General features: G+C 42.0%; 2 protein-coding genes across 4 annotated transcripts in view; both read left to right on the plus strand.

The window, feature by feature from the left end:
* The first annotated feature begins 1,303 nt into the window (after positions 1-1,303).
* On the plus strand, positions 1,304-6,272 carry LOC121582055 (serine/threonine-protein phosphatase 6 catalytic subunit-like). The gene is made up of 7 exons (XM_041897572.2): positions 1,304-1,415; positions 2,217-2,312; positions 2,534-2,599; positions 2,725-2,866; positions 3,860-3,939; positions 4,050-4,259; positions 4,733-6,272. The coding sequence occupies exons 1-7, from the start codon at positions 1,341-1,343 to the stop codon at positions 4,979-4,981; spliced, it is 918 nt and encodes a 305-aa protein (XP_041753506.1). The 5' UTR covers positions 1,304-1,340; the 3' UTR covers positions 4,982-6,272.
* An 8,340-nt stretch (positions 6,273-14,612) lies between these two features.
* scai (suppressor of cancer cell invasion) overlaps positions 14,613-22,424 on the plus strand; it is a 46,958-nt gene continuing 39,146 nt past the window's right edge. For 2 of the 3 annotated variants that reach the window (XM_041897567.2, XM_041897569.2), the window contains exons 1-3: positions 14,613-14,851; positions 15,521-15,599; positions 17,041-17,165. In XM_041897567.2, coding sequence (XP_041753501.1) covers positions 17,059-17,165 — 107 coding nt within the window. In that variant the 5' untranslated portion in view covers positions 14,613-14,851; positions 15,521-15,599; positions 17,041-17,058. The remainder of the gene's footprint in view (positions 14,852-15,520; positions 15,600-17,040; positions 17,166-22,424) is intronic. The other variant, XM_041897568.2, reaches the window with a different exon arrangement.

The following is a 22,424-nucleotide window of genomic DNA, read 5'->3' on the forward strand; positions in this document are numbered from 1 at the left end:
GCCTGGAATTGAACCAGGGGGTCTGTAGTGACGCCTCAAGCACTGAGATGCAGTGCCTTAGACTGCTGCGCCACTCAGGAGCCACTTGTTTCTCGTATGACCAGAGAAAGTGAAATATCCATCGTTATTAAAAAAGACACAAGCCGCTAATAATAACAACGCAAGCTTATCGGAGCTCTTTGCTATACTCATTCATTGCAGCTGCAGTGCTAGTTGTAGCGGTAGGCCTATAGGTGCTCTTGGCCTGCCGGGTAGGCAGAGTTCTACCTTCAGACACATTAAATGGTTCAAAATGGGAACACTTTGCCTTCCCGGCGCTAGGGCTGCTGAATCAAGTGCACCTACCACCAATAGTGCGAAAAATAGGAACGCAATGCGTTATTGTTTTTGTTTTTTTTACAGAAATGTTTGGTGATCGACTAGGAAAGCCTTGGAGATCGAACAGTGGGTTGGTGATCATTGTTATAGAGGGTGCAACGGGGGAGAGAGGGAGCATACCAAAGACCACACAGGACACCAGATAAGATAGGAGAATTACACCAGATATGACAGACTTACCCTAGCCCCCCAGCACATAGACTGTTGCAGCATAGATACTGGAGACTGAGACACTGTGGCCCCGTCCAAAGTTACCCCCAGACAGGGCCAACCAGGAAATAACCCCACCCACTTTGCCAAATCACAGCCCCCACACCACTAAATGGAAATACTGACAAGATAAATGTCTCTCTGTCCTAACAATGGGAGTCGTTGTCCACGAAGCGGCACTGCAGGCTGTCTAGCTCATGCCTATCTTTTCTTTGGATTGGTGGATGCATCTCATTAGTGTAATATAATTTTTAATATTCGATGAGGGTTGTTGATGTCAAACGCCTGTATTCAATGGAGAGAGATGCTATGCTACTAGCCTCATGCCATGAATATGCATAGACATCTCGAGATAACTCTGATATAAAGTGTTTTTTCTCAAAATGTCCTACTTATATCAGTACACTTACAAAATGTATATTCGATCAAATAAACTTCAAGTAGCAAACAAGATATAAACATTTTTGTTGACCAAATTCAACACTCTCTCGTTGAACTCCATGCAAAAACTCCTTGCGTGGTGGGCGAAACAACAAAAACGTGATGACTAAAGTGTCTTATTAGGAATTTTCTAATCTGACATCTCTATGTGGCCGTCTATGGAAATTGTATTTCTGGGCCGGGCGTCAGTTAAACTGCAGTAGCGAAGCAAAACTGTAGGAGCAGTCGAAACCGTGCTTTAGACCGGAACCCTGGCCCGTTGCTCGAGATGCGCATATACTTCCTATTTGTCTTTAGTTGATGTTTTTAAAATGGCGCCGTTGGACTTGGATAAGTATGTTGAGATTGCAAGACAGTGCAAATATTTACCAGAAAACGACTTGAAGGTGAGCATGAATCTACTTTTTATTCGTGTACTTAACCAATACCCTTATGTTAGTACATTCGCTCTAGCTATATCAATCATATTGCGACATCAATATGGCTAGCTAGCTAAACTAGCCTGATTTCCGACTTCTTCAGCTTAACGAAAGCAGCTAACTTTAGCCAGTGCAGTATAGCTTGCAGTTTTCCTGTTGTTAGCCGAACACGTCACACATTTTAGCGTCAAACCATGGGGTAATCGCTGTAGAATATATGTATATTCTTGCTAGTAGTTATCTTGCGAACTAGTTAGACCTGTGAGCTAGATATGCAGATGACTAACGTTAACGGTAGCTAACGTTAGCTAGCTAGCCATGGTTTGTGAACTAACGGGCTAACGTTAGCTACTGTAGCAGATTACTATATAGGAAGGATACTAGCTTTCAGCACATACATTTATAGTTATCTAGCCAGCTTAGTATAGTACATAGCAAATATTGTTGTCATTCGAAAACGTAACATTGTGCGTTGAAACTACAACGTTATTTCAATATTGATACGTCTAACGTTAGCTAACCAATCAGGCCCCAATAAGTTGTAGCTAACTACCATTGCACCCCTAGGTTTAACAAATCACCTGTGAAGTAGCTGGTTTGAGAAACTCGGATACCTGTGAAGATAGGGTTCCCCACTTTTCTGCTGTCTGAAATGGCCAAATATGCGGAAATTGGCAAATTCAAAGATGTTTGTATAGAAATAGCAGTAGGTCCAGTGTGCAAGCGTTATTATGCAGTCTAATAATTGTCATATCTCGCCCCTCTCAGAGATTATGTGACTATGTATGTGATTTGCTACTCGAGGAATCAAATGTTCAACCAGTATCCACTCCAGTCACTGTTTGTGGAGACATTCATGGCCAGGTATTATCCAATGTCCTTTTTGATACCTTTCCCAAATTCATTCGTTCTCCTAGTTTTGTTTTTTTACATTTCAAATCATCCTCAATGAATTTAAATGCATTATCCACATGTGGTTGTATTGTTTTAAGTTATAAAACAAATCTATCTATCTACTATGCGCATTCTGAATATCCCAATTTTTATAGTAAATGTGAAATTATCTTTCTGATCCCCGTCTCCAGTTTTATGACCTATGTGAACTCTTCAGAACTGGCGGACAAGTTCCAGACACAAACTACATTTTTATGGTAAGTGAGAAGTTGTATTATATTGTTATGCTCTGCTGTAACAAAAATGGTATTTAGAACATTAGAAACTGGATCTGACTTGCGATTGATCTGAATCCTGGTCATGGCCTGTCTGTTTTCCCCAGGGAGACTTTGTGGACAGGGGTTACTACAGCTTGGAGACATTCACATACCTGCTAGCCTTAAAAGCCAAGTGGCCGGACCGTATCACGCTTCTACGAGGAAATCACGAAAGCAGGCAGATCACACAGGTGTACGGCTTTTATGGTGAGCAACATGCCTAATTGCTGGGGGCACATCAACTCTAACAACACATAAGACAATATGGATCCTTGTAGGGTCTCGGGCCATAGTTATTGGGACAATTGGTAACTAACCTGGTACCAAGAAGCAAACAAGTAGCTGAATTTCTAGTTTATTACGGTGTAGTTACCATTTTACCTTGTGATTTAAAGTATACTGAACAAAAATATAAACGCAACATCTGTGGCATATCAAGAAGCTGATTAAACAGCATGATCATTACACAGGTGCACCTTGGTTTGGGGACAATTAAAGGCCACTTTAAAATGTGCTGTTTTGTCACACAACACAATGCCACAGATGTCTCAAATTTTAAGGGAGCGTGCAATTGGCATGCTGACTGCAGGAATGTCCACGAGCTGTTGCCAGATAATTTAATGTTACTTTCTTTACCATAAGCCGCCTCCAACGTCGTTTTAGAGAATTTGAATTTGATTTGCCACTGTCCTGCAATTCCTGGAAGCTGAAAATGTCAGTTCTTCCATGGCCCGCGTACTCACCAGACATGTCACCCATTGAGCATGTTTGGGATGATCTGGATCGACGTGTACGACAGCGTGTTCCAGTTCCCGCCAATATCCAGCAACTTCACACAGCCATTGAAAAGGATTGGGACAACATTCCACAGGCCACAATCAATCAATAGCCTGATCAACTGTGTGTCGCGCTGCATGAGGCAAATGGTGGTCACACCAGATACTGGCTGGTTTTCTGATCCACACCCATACTTTTTTTGTTGACCAACATATGCATATATGTATTCCCAGTCATGTGAAATCGATAGATTAGGGCTTAATTTATTTATTTCAATTTACTGATTTCCTTATATAAACTGTAACTTAGTTAAATCTTAGAAATTGTTGCATGTTGCGGGCAAAAAAAATCTGTGTTTAAAAAAAATAAAAGTGCTACCAGAATTGTGAAGTATACTAGAATTTAACTTGTTGTTTTTTGCAGATGAGTGCCAAACTAAATATGGGAATGCAAATGCCTGGCGATACTGCACTAAAGTGTTTGACATGCTAACAGTAGCGGCTGTAAGTCCAATCACCTTGACCTTTCACTCTTCTTTTGAGTGCATGTGCTTTATCTATCTTACATTTTCCCACACATATGAATCAATCACTAATAGAGTTTCTTACCACAGTTGATAGACGAGCAGGTCCTTTGTGTGCATGGTGGCCTTTCACCTGACATCAAGACCCTGGACCAGATCCGCACGATTGAGCGAAACCAAGAGATTCCCCACAAAGGGGCCTTCTGTGACCTGGTGTGGTCGGACCCAGAGGATGTGGACACCTGGGCCATCAGTCCGCGAGGTGCAGGCTGGCTCTTTGGCGCCAAGGTCACTAATGAGGTAAATGCATCAAATTGTTCTCCTGAGTAGAGGGCTAACTACTAAAGCTGATGATGATATGAGCAGACCTAGACGCTAGGCTTGGGTGGTATATACCTGGGTATTTTGAAATACCAACGGTATGATTTTCAATACTGTAAAAAAGGCGGGGGTTTAGGGCACCCTAATGCTCAGGGTTTGCATGCTAAACCACTGTTTATAAATATAAGTTAACTATCTAAGATGTGCCAAATAAATTATCTCCAGCTCAGGGCTCCAGTTTTGCATTTGATTCTCTAACTTGCTAGCTAACTGGCTAGCTTGCAAGATCAAGCTTCTTGGTTACAGCAGAGACAGACAATCCCCTCCTGGATCAAGATCCCTGCTGACCAATTTATTTTGTGCATTTTTGTGTTTTTCTTTTTCCGTTTGGAAAGAGATACCTCCTAGGTTGAATACTGAGCTCATCCATGGTTCTGTTTTACCCATTTCAGTTTGTTCATATCAATAATCTGAAGCTGATTTGCCGTGCACACCAGCTGGTCCACGAGGGCTACAAGTTCATGTTTGACGAGAAGCTGGTGACTGTGTGGTCCGCACCCAACTACTGTTACCGCTGTGGAAACATTGCCTCCATCATGGTCTTCAAAGACGTGAACACGCGGGAGCCCAAGCTGTTCCGCGCCGTGCCCGACTCGGAGCGGGTCATCCCTCCCAGAACAACAACACCTTATTTCCTCTAATCACAAGAGCCATTTTGTTCACTCCCAAAATAGCCCCTTGCCTCTTTCCCTCACTCATATCTCTTTTGCAGTCTTAAGGAAGTGGATTGGTGTAACTAAGAAATATGACAATACAATGGCTTCACCTCGGTCTAGTCCAGAACTAACCATAGCTCTTACCCCTTCAGTGTTTACAGATCTGAAGGAATGAAATGGGTATAAGCAACATGATGTAAGCTCCGCTAAGCCTCCTTGAATAGCAATGTTGAGCTGTCACTAGTTTGTTTACTTTACATCTGTCTCATCCCTTCAGATCTGCAAAAACCTAAGTGATAGATTCTTCTGGAATGAATCTTCTAATAGATTTAGGGGAGCTATCTATTTTTCTTAAGCCTATCTGGTTCGTTGTCATCTGCAAAGGGTTAGCGGTTTTGAGACTGAGCAATTGTCCCCACTGTCAACTACCCCCCCAGCTTCTCCCGACGTGACTTGCATCTCTCCTCTATCTGTTATAATGTCAATTTTCTTTCTTGGAGTATCCAATCTCAGTCCTGCCTCATTCCCTTGATAGTATTTGATGTTGCCTAAGGCATATTTGTTTTTGTAGATAACATTGTTGCATTGGATGAATTGAGTCAATAGTCCTGTTGGCCCTTAATTTCAATTGAAGCCACATCTTTATACTATACTACATGCCAATACACCAGATTTTTAATTTCTACTCCTTCAAATTCTATTTGATGTGAGTAAATGGGACACGCTGTTCCGATCAAATGTAATTGTAGCCAACAATGTATTTGTTTGAATATGTTTTGCAGCTTTGTGCACATTCAACGGTCATTCATCTACTCTGCTTCTTTATAGGGTTATCATATGCTGTCGCGGATCGAATTCCTTTAATTGCACTGTCTCAGAATTCCATGTTAAATATTGAATGGAGTTCAGTGATGTGTAAGTGTTATCGTTCCAACTGGGTCGATAATGCAATTATGCTAAAGGCATGTCAGATCTGATACTATGGACTCTCAGCTGTAATCTATAGAAGAAAACAGTTTTCTCCTCGTGCCGTACTATCCTCACAGATATTATTTCCACCGAAGACAGCAACCTAAGTATGTTGTTTATTTTTAAACCAGATCTGGGTGATGGGGAGGGGGTAAGTCTTCGGGACTGAGTGGTCTATGAGGCTTTTGTACATTCAAATAATTGTATTGATTATTTCTCCTATTTTTCTTCTCTTATTTGTTGTATTTTATTATTGTAGACTGCAAGCAACCTACCAATTGAAAATAAAAAGCCTTTATTAACTTAAGTACCTGTTTAGTATTTTGTTGAAAAATATCCTAGAAGTGTCTTCCAACGGTGGTTGCTGCATTCGTGGCAGACGAGTTGGCATCCTGACTAGACTACGTTGGTGTGCAAATAAACCGCCTCTACCCTCCGTTCTGTTGGCGAATGTACAGTCACTAGAGAACTAACTGGGCGAGCTCCGTTCGAGACTATCCTATCAACGGGACCTGAAGAACTGTAATATTCTATGTTTCTCTGAGATGTGGTTGAACAAGAACATGGATAATATACTGTACAACTCGCTGGCTTTTCCATGCATCACCAAGACCGGTCAGCAGCCTTGGGTAAGATGAGGGGTTTGTCTCTTTGTTAACCAACTGGTGCATGATCTCTAATGTTAAGGAAGTCTCAAGTTTTTGCTCGCTTGAGTTACCAAACCTCATGATAAGCTGCAGACCATATTATTTATCAAGAGAGTTTTCAACTATATTTTTCGTAGCTGTCCATTTACCACCACAAACCGATGCTGGCACTAAGACCGCACTCAACGAGCTGTATAGGGCCATAAGCAAACAAGAAAATGCACACCCAGAGGTGGTGATTTTAATGCAGGGAAACTGAAATCCGGGTCCACATCACTAACGATCTATCATGGTCCAGACACACCAACACAGTCGTGAAGAGGGCACGACAACGCCCCTTCGGCCTCAGGAGGCTGAAAAGATTTGGCATGGGCCTTCCGATATTGAAAAAATTATACAACTGCACCATTGAGAGCATCTTGACTGGCTGCATCACTGCTTGGTATGGCAACTACTTGGCATCTGACTGCAAGACCCTACAGAGAGTAGTGCGTATGGCCAAGTACATCACTGGGGAAAGGAGCTCCCTAGCTCCCTGCCATCCAGTTGCCAGTTGTCTTGAAAGCACCATAAATCCAGAGAATGCCAGACTTTGATGACAAAGTTTGATGAGAAAATATGCCCACAAAGACCGCCGCGCCACCTTCCTGTTCAAGTGAGCACAGCACAACAAGATGAGTCAAAAATGTTATTGTATGCTGCTGCATAAATGATGTAATATTTTACATTTTAGTCATTTAGCAGACGCTCTTATCCAGAGCGACTTACAGTTAGTGAGTGCATACATTTCTTTTTTTCATACTGGCACCCCCGTGGGAACCGAACCCACAACCCTGGCGTTGCAAACACCATGCTCTACCAACAGAGCTACACGTGACTAATATGCCAGGGAGATATGTATACTGTAGCTAAGAAAGTAATACTAAGTGTATGTTGTGTAGTAAGCTGTTAGTAGCCCATGTGCCTCACCCTAATAATTTGATCCCATAACTTAGCCTACGGTTCAGACTTGGTGGTGCACATGTAGCCTATATCCTGTTTTAGATAAATGTTATAATCAAATATTGTAAGAGCTTTCATTGTCTGCTTAAATGCCCCCTTTATTTATCTTATGGTTCTGACTTGGTGTACAGGGAGAAAACTGTAAGAACGGCCCATGTTCTGAATTCTGTCGCTCTATATATCAAAAGTGCTAAACGAATAGTTATATTGACTACGTCCGTCCTAGCTCGCTCATTAATGTCTTAATCGAAATTATCCGCTCGTCGTCCCCTTATGCCATAGTTTGTACATCTCAATTGTCAGTAGAAACCACATTTGTTTAAGCAAGTCAGCCATGTTTTTTTTAAAGGCAGTAAATGAGGCTGAAGGGACTGTTTCGCTGCCAGACAAGGATTCACACCATGGTGCTGAAAAGAAAGCTCTGCTGTTGGGACAGCTTTATGTAGGTCCTAACAGTGTGGGCACCGTTTGTCACCATTTATAGTGCAATTAATGTATTGTTTAGTGTTGTGTAGTGACTTTGCTGGCATGCATCAACAACAACAAAAATGAGTTTGCCCCACCAAGATTTACATGCTGAAATCGCCACTGCTCTCTGCTACCGCACGGCAAGCTGTACCGATGCACCAAGTCTGGAACAAACAGCTGCCCTGAACAGCTTCTACCCCCAAGCCATAAGACTGCTAAATAGTTAACCAAATACAGTGCCTTCAGAAAGCATTCACACCTCTTGACTTTTTCCACATTTTGTTATGTTACAAAGTGGGATTAAAATGGATTTGTCTTTTTTAAAATTTTATTAGAACGATCTACACAAAATAGTTAAATGTGAAAGTGGAACAAAGATTCTAACATTTGTAAAACATTAACGAAAAATAAAACTCTGGCCATGTTTTTTGGGTCATTGTCATGCTGGAATAACCATCCACGACCCATTTTCAATGCCCTGGCTGAGGGAAGGAGGTTCTCACCCAAGATTTGATGGTACATGGCCCCGTCCATCGTCCCTTTGATGCGGTGAAGTTCTCCTGTCCCCTTAGCAGAAAAACATCCCCAAAGCATAATGTTTCTACCTCCATGTTTGACGGTGGAGATGGTGTTCTTGGGATCATAGGCAGCATTCCTCCTCCTCCAAACATGGCGAGTTGAGTTGATGCCAAAGAGCTCAATTTTGGTCTCATCTGACCACAACACTTTCACCCAGTTCTCCTCTGAATCATTCAGATGTTCATTGGCAAACTTCAGACAGCCCTGTATATGTGCTTTCTTGAGCAGGGGGACCTTGCGGGCGCTGCAGGATTTCAGTCCTTAACTGCGTAGTGTGTTACCAATTGTTTTCTTGGTGACTATGGTCCCAGCTGCCTTGAGATCATTGACAAGATCCTCCCGTGTAGTTCTGGGCTGATTCCTCACCGTTCTCATGATCATTGCAACTCCATGAGGTGAGATCATGCATGGAGCCCCAGGCCGAGGGAGATTGACAGTTATTTTGTGTTTCTTCCATTTGCGAATAATCGCACCAACTGTTGTCACCTTCTCACCAAGCTGCTTGGCGATGGTCTTGTAGCCCATTCCAGCCTTGTCTAGGTCTACAATCTTGTCCCTGACATCCTTGGAGAGCTCTTTGGTCTTGGCCATGGTGGAGAGTTTGGAATCTGATTGATTGCTTCTGTGGACAGGTATATTTTATACAGGTAACAAACTGAGATTAGGAGCACTCCCTTTAAGAGTGTACTCCTAATCTCAGCTCGTTACCTGTATAAAAGACACCTGGGAGCCAGAAATCTTTCTGATTGAGAGGGGGTCAAATACTTATTTCCCTCATTAAAATGCAAATCAATTTATAACATTTTTGACATGCGTTTTTCTGGATATTTTTGTTGTTATTCTGTCTCTCACTGTTCAAATAAACCTACCATTAAAATTATAGACTGATCATTTCTTTGTCAGTGGGCAAATGTACAAAATCAGCAGGGGATCAAATACTTTTTTCCCTCACTGTACATGTTAGAATCAGCTTCAGCGATTACAGCTGTGAGTCTTTCTGGTTACGTTTCTAAGAGCGTTCCACACCTGGATTGTGCAACATTGGCACATTATTCTTTGAAATTCTTCAAGCTCTGTCAAATTGGTTGTTGATCATTGCTAGACAACCATTTTCAGTTATTGCGATAGATTTTCAAGCAGATTTAAGTCAAAACTGTAATTTTATAATTTAAAAAAACGGATCAAATGTACATAAATATTCAGACCCTTTACTCAGTACTTTGTTGAAGTACCTTTGGCAGCGATTACAGCCTTGAGTCTTCTTGGGTATGACGCTACAAGCTTGGCACACCTGTATTTGGGGAGTTTCTCCCATTCTTCTCTGCAGATCCTCTCAAGCTCTGTCATGTTGGATGGGGAGCGTCGCTGCACAGCTATTGTCAGGTCTCTCCAAAGATGTTTGATCGGGTTCAAGTCCGGGCTCTGGCTTGGCCACTCAAGAACATACAGAAACCTATCCCGAAGCCACTTCTGCGTTTGTGTTGGCTGTGTGCTTAGGGTCGTTGTCCTGTTGGAAGGTGAACCTTCGCCCCAGTCTGAGGTCCTGAGTGCTCTGGAGCAAGTTTTCATCAAGGATCTCTCTGTACTTTGCTCTGTTAATTTTTGCCTCGATCCTGACTAGTCTCCCAGTCCCTGCCGCTGAAAAACATCCCCACAGCATGATGCTGCCATCACCATGCTTCACCGTGGTGATGGTGCCAGGTTTCCTCCAGACGTGACGCTTGGCATTCAGGCCAAAGAGTTCAATCTTGTTTCTCATGGTCTGAGAGTCCTTTAGGTGCCTTTTGGCAAACTCCAAGCGGGCTGTCATTTGCCTTTTACTGAGGAGTGGCTTCCGTCTGGCCACTCTACCATAAAGGCCTGATTGGTGGAGTGCTGCAGAGATTGTTGTCCTTCTGGAAGGTTCTCCCAACTCCACAGTGAGTTCTTGGTCACCTCCCTGACCAAGGCCCTTCTCCCCGATTGCTCAGTTCGGTTGGGCGGCCAGCTCTAGGAAGAGTCTTGGTGGTTCCAAACTTCTTCCATTTAAAAATGATGGAGGCCACTGTGTTCTTGGGGACCTTCAATGGTGCAGAAATGTTTTGGTACCCTTCCCCAGATCTGTGCATCGATACAATCCTGTCTCGGTGCTCTATGGACAATTCCTTCGACCTCATGGCTTGGTTTTTGCTCTGACATGCAATGTCAACTGTGGGACTTTATATAGACAGGCGTGCGCCTTTCCAAATCATGTCCAATCAATTGAATTTACCACAGGTGGACTCCAATCAAGTTGTAGAAACATCTCAAGGATGATCAATGGAAACAGGATGCACCTGAGCTCAATTTTGAGTCTCATAGCAAAGGTTCTGAATACTTATGTAAATAAGGTATTTCTGTTTTCATTTTTTTATATAAATATGCAAACATTTCTAAAAACCTGTTTTCGCTTCGTCATTATGGGGTATTGTGAGTAGGTTGATGAGGATAAAAAACAAACAATTTTAGAATAAGGCAACAAAATGTGGAAAAAGTCCAGGGGTTTGAATACTTTCCGAATGCACTGTAGATTTGGCCCTGTTTTTTAGGTTATTGTCCTGCTGAAAGATGAATTCATCTACCAGTGTCTGGTGGAAAGCAGACTGAACCAGATTTTCCTCTAGGATTTTATTTTTTGATCCTGATCAAACACTATGCTTGAAAATATGGAGAGTGGTACTCAGTAATGTGTTGTATTGGATATGCCCCAAACATAACACTTGTATTTAGGACAAAAAGTGAATTGCTTTGCCAATTTCTTTGCAGTATTACTTTAGTGCCTTGTTGCAAACAGGATGCATGTTTTGGAATATTTGTATTCTGTACAGGCTTCATTCTTTTTACTCTGTCATTTAGGTTAGTATTGTGGAGTAACTTCAATGTTGTTGATCCATCCTCAGTTTTCTCCTATCACAGTCATTGGCCTCATGGTGAAATCCCTAAGCGGTTTCTTTCCTCTCTGGCAACTGAGTTAGGAAGGACGCCTGTATCTTTGTAGTGACTGGGTGTATTGATACACCATCCAAAGTGTAATTAATAACTTCACCATGCTCAAAGGGATATTAAATGTCTGTTTATTTTGATTTTTACCCATCTACCAATAGGTGCCCTTAATTTTGAGGCATTGGAAAACCTCCCTGGTCTTTGTGGTTGAATATGTGTTTGAAATTCACTGCTCGACTGAGGGACCTTACAGATCATTGTATGTGGGGTACAGCCATGAGGTAGTTATTCAACAATCATGCTAAACACTATAATTACACACAGAGTGAGTTCATGCAACTTATTATGTGACTTGTTAAGCAAATTTTTACTCCTGAACTTATTTAGGCTTGCCATAACAAATGGATTGAATACACTTATTGACTCAATACATTTAAGCTTTTCATATTTAATGAATTTTGATAAACATAATTCCACTTTGACATTATGGGGTGTTGTGTGTAGGCCAGTGACAAAAAAAATCTCAATTTAATCTATTTTCAATTCAGGCTGTAACACAAGCAATTGTGGAAAAAGTCTAGTGGTGTGAATACTTTCTGAAGGCACTGTAGCTCCGTGGACTATCTGCATTGACCCTTTTTGCGCTAACTCTTTTGAATCACATGCTGCTGCTACTGTTTATTATACAGTGGGGAGAACAAGTATTTGATACACTGCTGATTTTGCAGGTTTTCCTACTTACAAAGCATGTAGAGGTCTGTAATTTTTATCATAGGTACACTTCAACTGTGAGAGATGGAATCTAAAACAAAAATCCAGAAAATCACATTGTATGATTTTTAAGTAATTAATTTGCATTTTATTGCATGACATAAGTATTTGCTACATCAGAAAAGCAGAACTTAATATTTGGTACAGAAACCTTTGTTTGCAATTACAGAGATCATACATTTCCTGTCGGTCTTGACCAGGTTTGCACACACTGCAGCAGGGATTTTGGCCCACTCCTCCATACCTTCTCCAGATCCTTCAGGTTTCGGGGCTGTCGCTGGGCAATACGGACTTTCAGCTCCCTCCAAAGATTTTCTATTGGGTTCAGGTCTGGAGACTGGCTAGGCCACTCCAGGACCTTGTAATGCTTCTTACGGAGCCACTCCTTAGTTGCCCTGGCTGTGTGTTTCGGGTCGTTGTCATGCAGGAAGACCCAGCCACGACCCATCTTCAATGCTCTTACTGAGGGAAGGAGGTTGTTGGCCAAGATCTCGTGATACATGGCCCCATCCATCCTCCCCTCAATACGGTGCAGTCGTCCTGTCCCCTTTGCAGAAAAGCATCCCCAAAGAATGATGTTTCCACCTCCATGCTTCACGGTTGGGATGGTGTTCTTGGGGTTGTACTCATCCTTCTTCTTCCGCCAAACATGGTGAGTGGAGTTTAGACCAAAAAGCTATATTTCTGTCTCATCAGACCACATGACCTTCTCCCATTCCTCCTCTGGATCATCCAGATGGTCATTGGCAAACTTCAGACGGGCCTGGACATGCGCTGGCTTGAGCAGGGGGACCTTGCATGCGCTGCAGGATTTTAATCCATGACGGCGTAGTATGATACTAATGGTTTTCTTTGAGACTGTGGTCCCAGCTCTCTTCAGGTCATTGACCAGGTCCTGCCGTGTAGTTCTGGGCTGATCCCTCACCTTCCTCATGATCATTGATGCCCCACGAGGTGAGATCTTGCATGGAGCCCCAGACCGAGGGTGATTGACCGTCATCTTGAACTTCTTCAATTTTCTAATAATTGCGCCAACAGTTGTTGCTTTCTCACCAAGCTGCTTGCCTATTGTCCTGTAGCCCATCCCAGCCTTGTGCAGGTCTACAATTTTATCCCTGATGTCCTTACACAGCTCTCTGGTCTTGGCCATTGTGGAGAGGTTGGAGTCTGTTTGATTGAGTGTGTGGACAGGTGTATTTTATACAGGTAACAAGTTCAAACCGGTGCAGTTAATACAGGGAATGAGTGGAGAACAGGAGGGCTTCTTAAAGAAAAACTAACAGGTCTGTGAGAGCCGGAATTCTTACTGGTTGGTAGGTGATCAAATACTTATGTCATGCAATAAAATGCAAATTAATTACTTAAAAATCATACAGTGTGATTTTCTGGATTTTTGTTTTAGATTCCGTCTCTCACAGTTGAAGTGTACCTATGATAAAAAATTATAGACCTCTACATGCTTTGTAAGTAGGAAAACCTGAAAAATCGGCAGTGTATCAAATACTTGTTCTCCCCACTGTATATCCTGTTTCCTAGTCACTTTACCCCTACCTATATGTACATACTGTATCTACCTCAATTACCTCGCAACCCTGCACATCTACTCGGTACAGGTACCTCGTGTGTATGTATGTATGTATATATATATATAGCAACGTTATCCTTACTCAGTGAGTATTTATTCCTCGTTATAATTTTTTCCCTGTTATTTTTCGATTTTTCTCTGCATTGTATGGATGGGGCTGTAAGTAAACATTTCACTATTAGCCTACACCTGTTGTTTATGTAGCATGTGACAAATACAATTCCATTTGGTGTCAGAAGTGGGATGGCGCAACTACCTGCAACAGCTTGAACTCTCTTTGGATTGTGGTTAGCATACTTCAGTTGGCTTGAAGTCAGGGTTTGAGCCCTGCAGTGGTTGCACTGATTTACATATTGGTCAATTTACTTTCATACTTCATACATGATTTGAAGGTGTCATAATTAAATGAATATATTATATCCTTAGGTTTTTGGTTATGATAACCTACGGCAGTTTACTAATTCAAGTATGTCATGAAAGTATAAATTAATTCTTCAAAATCAATGTGTTTATTTTATTTATTGAAATGACTGGAACTCTTAAAGACTGGCTTTAACCAGTTAGCAAAGACCACTGACTGAAAACGTGAACTTGATTGGTCATAAACCCCTCGTGCAGAACGTTGACGCTTTTTCTCCATTCACCCTCCTTCTTCCACAGTCTGAGCACACACGTATACAACCACCCGCAGTTAGTTTGACTGCCATCCGCTTGGTGCACCACTGTTCCGTTTATTTTTCCTAGTGTAAAACAGCTGTAAATGACAGTGTGGCACTGCATTGGAGGCTCTGACTTAAAAGGGTTCATTCATTTATACCTGGATACGGTTGCTCTGAGGACGACAGGGTGGAGACAACATCAGGACTGAGTCAGGTAGTTAGCCAGTTTAGCTAGCTAACTAGCTAGCTAGTATATTTGGGGTAGTCGAGAAATGGCTAGCTAGCTTTATTTTATTTAGCTGGCTAGCTACAGTAGCTACGTATCCCACTGCCCAGTTGTTTTCGCAGCTAACTAGTAGCCAGGTGAAATTGGTTGCACATCATTAGCAAGCTTCTTAGATTTATGCATTGCTAATAGCTAGCTAACTACATGCATTGCGCTACAGTAATTGATTGCATAGACAAAAGAATCGAGATACAATAACGGTTTTACATTACCAAGCAGTGGTAAGGCTATTTTTTCATGCACGCTTCCAAATCTACCTAGCTAGTAACGTTAACGTTACAACCTCAACGTTACCAACTAGCTAACTAACGTTAGCTAGTTTGCTAGTTAATAGGTGCATGCATTATTGATTTGATGAATGAGTGCAGCCATACCGTTATTAGCTGTCTAGCTAGCTATGTAGTTATTTGCACAACGTTAAATCACCCACATAAAATCGTGAATTTACGATGTAACGATAGCTCAGCTAGCTAGCTAGTAACTGGCAGTACTTTGTCACTGCAAATAACGTTACTTGCGTGTGGCCGTTTAATTTGTGCACAAATTGTCGTTTTAATCAATACCTCTTCACTGATATCAAAACAATCTCATTTTAAGACGTATAGGCACCTATAGGGTCGACCTCTACTGTTCCAAGTGGATTCCGACTTGACACAAGCCTGTCCTGTTCTGAGAGGTGAGTACATTTGATATGATTTCTGAAGCCTTGGTCGCCAGATGATGATATGATCCACGTTATACACTGGAGATTTGAAATGCAATAGCACAAGCTCTTGAGTGGCAATTGTCCAAAATGTCCACTGAAATGAAATGATGGCAATGAAGCAAATTGTGACGATTTCTCCACTACTTCCAGCTCCAGTCTGGGGAGGGAGCCATTCATTTGAATGGAACCTACTTTTTGGACTATAGTGTCCCTTGCACAGTTGTCACTTTTTGTTGTTTTAGGGACCAGCATGTCAATTCAATCAACTCTCCTCTTGACCCTGTCCCCATTTATTGCCAATGACAATCATACCAATAACATGATGCAACCATTGCATGCTTTAATTTGTGGATCATTTCAATATGATGTTTGATTGCCCCAGACCCTAGCTAAGTTCTCAATGCTGCCACAATATACTAGGCTACATTAGTGATACTATTGATACTGCTTCCCTTAACCACGAGGGGAAATGTGTGTAGCTAGATGTCTGGGGGCAAGTCTTGTATTCTCACACAAATTCATGAACTAGTGGCTTTATAAAACATTATCCAAAATGTCTAACATATTTTTCTGTAAAACTGGTTATAATTGGTTACACCTATTCTGCAAAAGGGGAAGTAATATGCTTGAGCTGGTTGGCTTTAACAGCAGTTGGACAGTGTAGAGCCCTTTGGTCATCTGGTGAAGCAGAAAATATGCTTGCACGCTACATTTCAGTGTGTGTGTGTATGACCCAATCTTACACACACACACCTTGTATGCATGCGCTGGTTGGCAAGTTACATGCTCATTGCCAGAGTCTGATCACCAGAGCTTGACAGTGAATTGTTGGACAGTGTAGAGCCCTTGGGTTTTCTGGTGATGCAGAAAAGACACACACACACACACACACACACACACAAGATATTTCAGTGACTGTGTGTAGGGGGGGAGGGTGTTTCAGTGACTGTGTGTAGGGGGGGGGAGGGTGTGCATGTGTGTTTGCTGATCTGTCCCTCTTCAGCTGCATGACATAGCAGATGAACAGTGCCTATTTAGCCTCTGGCCTCACTGGCCTCCCACACACTACCTCCATTTTAACCAGGACCAAACCTCTCATAATAGACTACTCACTGTGATGAGGCTTGCTGTTCTTCCCTATGCTATGGTTTTACCTTTTCCCACAGTTGTTTAAAAGACACAAGTTCCCCCCATTTTTTTTGTGGTCTTTTGTAATCTTCCAAACAAAATGTATTCCACAGACATGGCATTTGCAGGCTTCAATTGAAAATCTATTATTCCAATTTATTTTAGTTTGAGCTTACAGACATTATATGGATATTATCTACAACAAAGAATGATAAATGACAAAATGCCCTTTAGCTTTACCATACGGCCTCTGTCAAGTCATAGATGCTCTCTGGTTTTTCAGGGGAGAGAAGCAGGTGACATGACTGGAGCTGGGGCTGAGGATGACATCCCATTGGGTGAAAGGAAGACGGTCACAGACTTCTGCTACCTGCTGGACAAGTCCAAACAACTCTTCAATGGTCTAAGGTCAGTCTCTGTCTCTTGAGGTTTCTGTAGTTGTGTTTGGATTTATGGCTGTTGATGAGTCGTTTCTAAATGTTTACTTCTCAATGGAATACTCTTTAGTTATCTGTGACATTCAATGCAGTAAGATATAAAAAATGAAAACAAATGCGCTAGGGATGGGCACGGTTAATCGATCAATCCAATATCCGAACGGACGTTAGTATTAGATTACTTGAGTGAGTGTTCATCTTTGGAGAAAATAAATGGTAGGCCTATTTTAACATTGAAAAAGCTCTAGATTTAAATGATCCTTGTGACATTTTTACCTACAATGATATACCATGATATTTGAAATTGTTAATTTAATAAAACAAACTTTTGAATTGCGTTGAGCTACTGCTGTGCATTTAGCCATACAGTCTGTCCCGAGACCGGTATGTTATTTCCCACACTTCAAATAGCAATTACAGACATGCACTTAATGTGTGTTTTGCATTGACACAGATCAATGCAAAACACTCACCAGAACATATTTTTGTTTCAGAATTAGTTCTATCATGACGAAAAAATCTGGCTTCTCTTTCAATAACCAGGTTTCCATCCTACCTTTTTATGCCAGTAAAGTACGTCTGATAAAAAATTTAACGACAGGCCTGATGGAAACAGATAATTTGTCGGTAAACTTTCCAAATGTCGACAAACAAAACTAGACAAGGTGGGAGCATGTTTTTGTTGGTGCAATAGATTATGCGACAATTAAGGTGGAAACGCTTTTATGTGCAAATATTGACATAATAACCATCACATCGAAGTAAACTTGCAGTAACGTGATGCTATGTTGTGTGGTCCCACTGCGACTTGGAAAAGCATGCACAGTTTATTAGGTTACAGACAAAATAAGTTATGATGAACTTCACAGGGTCATTTGTGGTGGTGAAATGATGATCGGTGCTTGGCTGTCAATTGACAAAAAAATTATCCTACTCTTATCCATAATCTCATCATGTACCCTCTGCACTGTATCTGCCAGCTGTTGGCTAGAGCGCACGTACCAAGATCAGTGTGGGCACATTTGCTTTGCTGTTTATCGCAGACTTTTTGTACCAAAATCATCGACAGAGATAAAAATAGGATGGAAACACTATTTTCTTCTTGGATAAAGGAAAAGTTATACGACTAAGTGCTTTATATGTGCACCAAGTCAGTTTAATGGAAACACACCTCTGGTAGGAAAATGCACATCTTTTTAAAATGCAGATTTGAGAGTATTTGCATGAAAATCTGTCGCAAATTGCTGTTAGCCAAAACTACGGAGAAAATCAGTCTGTCCCATTTACCTCTGCCAGGTGCATTTGCTTCGTTTTCATTTGTCAAGAGCAATATCTGAAAAAATGATATTATTTTAGTAGTAAAATCATTTCAGATGCCCATCCTTCACCTGCACACGTAGTTATATTTAGTAAATCGCTCGTAGACCTGAAATGATCAGTGTTGGAAATAAGCTCCATACTCTTAAAATTAAGGTGAATAAAAATATGAAGCTGTAATACACCATTTCTTTGTATCAACCCCAATTTGAAGAGTGCAACGTTGTCATTTTAATGTGGCACTTTGTCTCTTTTGCCAACCCTTACTGTTGGGTTAAGATGTTTTCTTTTCAATACATCACATACACAGAATAGACGCATGCAATCACGCACACATTAAAATGGAAAAATATTCATGTCAGACCATGTGTTCGCCATATCCCATGTGGCCAATGGGTTGTGTTGGAGTTAATCAGTCATTTCTAGTCTATTTTTAGGCTAGGTATGTCAGTAGCTGCAGGCCTCCCTTTGCTCGCTCTCTGTCTCCCTCCCCCGCTCTGTCCCTGACGAGTGTGTACAGTAGTAACAACGCGTGCCTGAATGATTGTCTGAGAGCTTGGAATTGGTCGCTTCATTACTTCTCCATTCCGCTCGTCCCTAGGATGTATGGCTAGAAACTGAAGTGGCGTGACAGCATCCCACTCTGAAACAAACGCTTCCCTAGAAGAGACGGGAAACACTGCAAACTAATTACAGCTCGACTCACTGCAACGGTGTGGTCAGACACAAGTGTTGTGGCTGGTTGTAATTGAGACACGTGCATCGCAACAGTGTTGTCAAACATGAGCGTTTTGGTTGACGCATTGGTGAAATCTGTCTCACTGCATCAGCGTTGTGAAGTCCTGCATAGAAGCCCTTTGTGTTGAAATGGGAGGGGTGGCATTATGGGGGTGTGTTTATGATAATTGCCTGTGCTAGTACGCTCAAGCCAACGTAAACAAGATGATTTAACACCCAACAAAACATGGTTTCACCGATACCAAATAACCCCAAAGGACTGGAGCATCTTGCACTGTGCGATAAGCTCTCTGCACTAGGGATGGGCACGGTTATTCGAAATATCTGAACGGACGTTAGTATTCGATTACTTGGGGGAGTATTCGTTTTGAGAAAAAATATGTGTGTATATATACACTACCGTTCAAAAGTTTGGGGTCACATAGAAACGTCCTTGTTTTCCATGAAAACATGCATGAAATGAGTTTGAAGAGGAAATATAGCAAAATGCATAGGAAATGTAGTCATTGACAAGGTTAGAAATAATGATTTTTAATTGAAATAATAATTGTGTCCTTCAAACTTTGCTTTCGTCAAAGAATCCTCCATTTGCAGCAATTACAGCCTTGCAGACCTTTGGCATTCTAGTTGTCAATTTGTTGAGGTAATCTGAAGAGATTTCACCCCATGCTTCCTGATGCACCTCCCACAAGTTGGAATGGCTTGATGGGCACTTCTTACGTACCATACGGTCAAGCTGCTCCCACAACAGCTCAATAGGGTTGACATCCGGTGACTGTGCTGGCCAGACCATTATAGCAGCTGACTGCTTCTTCCCTAAATAGTTATTGCATAGTTTGGAGCTGTGCTTTGGGTCATTGTCCTGTTGTAGGAGGAAATTGGCTCCAATCAAGCGCCGTCCACAGGGTATGGCGTTGCAAAATGGAGTGATAGCCTTCCTTCTTCAAGATCCCTTTTACCCTGTACAAATCTCCCACTTTACCACCACCAAAGCACCCCCCAACCATCACATTGCCTCCACCATGCTTGACAGATTGCATCAAGCACTCCTCCAGCATCTTTTCATTTGGTCTGCGTCTCACAAATGTTCTTTGTGATCCGAACACCTCAAACTTCGATTTGTCTGTCCATAACACTTTTTTCCAATCTTCCTCTGTCCAGTGTCTGTGTTCTTTTGCCCATCTTAATCTTTTATTTTTATTGGCCAGTCTGAGATATGGCTTTTTCTTTGCAACTCTGCCTAGAAGGTCAGCATCCCGGAGTCGCCTCTTCACTGTTGAGACTGCCAGTTGAGGACCTGTGAGGCATCTGTTTCTCAAACACTAATGTATTTGTCCTCTTGCTCAGTTGTGCACCGGGGCCTCCCACTCTTTCTATTCTGGTTAAAGCCAGTTTGCGCTGTTCTGTGAAGGGAGTAGTACACAGCGTTGTACGAGATCTTCAGTTTCTTGGCAATTTCTCGCATGGAATAGCCTTCATTTCTCAGAACAAGAAGATACTGACAAGTTTCAGAAGAAAGTGCTTTGTTTCTGGCCATTTTGATTCTGTAATTGAACCCACAATTGCTGATGCTCCAGATACTCAACTAGTCTCAAGAAGGCCAGTTTTATTGCTTCTTTAATCAGCACAACAGTTTTCAGCTGTGCTAACATAATTGCAAAAGGGTTTTCTAATGATCAATTAGCCTTTTTTAAATGATAAACTTGGATTAGCATACACAACGTGCCATTGGCACACAGGACTGATTGGTTGCTGATAATGGGCCTCTGTACGCCTATGTAGATATTCCATTAAAAATCAGCTGTTTCCAGCTACAATAGCCATTTACAACATTAACAATGTCTACACTGTACTTCTGATCAATTTTATGTTATTGTAATGGACCAAAGAATTGCTTTTCTTTTGAAAACAAGGACATTTCTAAGTGACCCCAATCTTTTGAACGGTAGTGTATGTATATAAACTCAGCAAAAAAATAAACGTCCTCTCACTGTCAACTGCAGACATGTGACAAAGGGGGGGTCAAAATCAAAAGTAACAGTCAGTATCTGGTGTGGCCACCAGGTGCATTAAGTACTGCAGTGCATCTCCTCCTCATGGACTGCACCAGATTTGCCAGTTCTTGCTGTGAGATGTTACCCCACTCTTCCACCAAGGCACCTGCAAGTTCCCAGACATTTCTGGGGGGAATGGCCCTAGCCCTCACCCTCCGATCCAACAGGTCCCAGACGTGCTCAATGGGATTGAGATCCGGGCTCTTCGCTGGCCATGGCAGAACACTGACATTCCTGTCTTGCAGGAAATCTCGCACAGATCGAGCAGTATGGCTGGTGGCATTGTCATGCTGGAGGGTCATGTCAGGATGAGCCTGCAGGAAGGGTACCACATGAGGGAGGAGGATGTCTTCCCTGTAACGCACAGCGTTGAGATTGCCTGCAATGACAACAAGCTCAGTCCGATGATGCTGTGACACACCGCCCCAGATCATGACGGACCCTCCACCTCCAAATCGATCCCGCTCCAGAATACAGGCCTCGGTGTAACGCTCATTCCTTCGACGATAAACGCAAATCCGACCATCACCCCTGGTGAGACAAAACCGCGACTCGTCGGTGAAGAGCACTTTTTGCCAGTCTTGTCTGGTCCAGTGACGGTGAGTTTGTGCCCATAGACGACGTTGTTGCTGGTGATGTCTGGTGAGGACCTGCCTTACAACAGGCCTAAAATCCTCAGTCCAGCCTCTCTCAGCCTGTTGCGGACAGTCTGAGCACTGATGGAGGGATTGTGCGTTCCTGGTATAACTCGGGCAGTTGTTGTTGCCATCCTGTACCTGCATGGGTACGAATTGTCTTTGAAAGACAGGGTCCTGAAAAAGGGACGTTTCTTTTTTTGCTGAGTTTATGTATATACACTACTGGTCAAAAGTTTTAGAACACCTAATAATTCAAGGTTTTTTCTTTATTTTTACTATTTTTTACATTATAGAATAATAGTAAAGACATAAACTATGAAATGACATATGGAATCATATATTTGAGATTCTTCAAATAGCCACCCTTTGCCTTGATGACAGCTTTGCACACTCTTGGCATTCTCTCAACCAGCTTCATGAGGTAGTCACCTGGAATGCATTTCAATTAACAGGTGTGCCTTCTTAAAAGTTAATTTGTGGAAT

The sequence above is a fragment of the Coregonus clupeaformis genome, chromosome 15 (assembly GCF_020615455.1).
Source record: "Coregonus clupeaformis isolate EN_2021a chromosome 15, ASM2061545v1, whole genome shotgun sequence".
Lineage (NCBI taxonomy): Eukaryota > Metazoa > Chordata > Actinopteri > Salmoniformes > Salmonidae > Coregonus > Coregonus clupeaformis.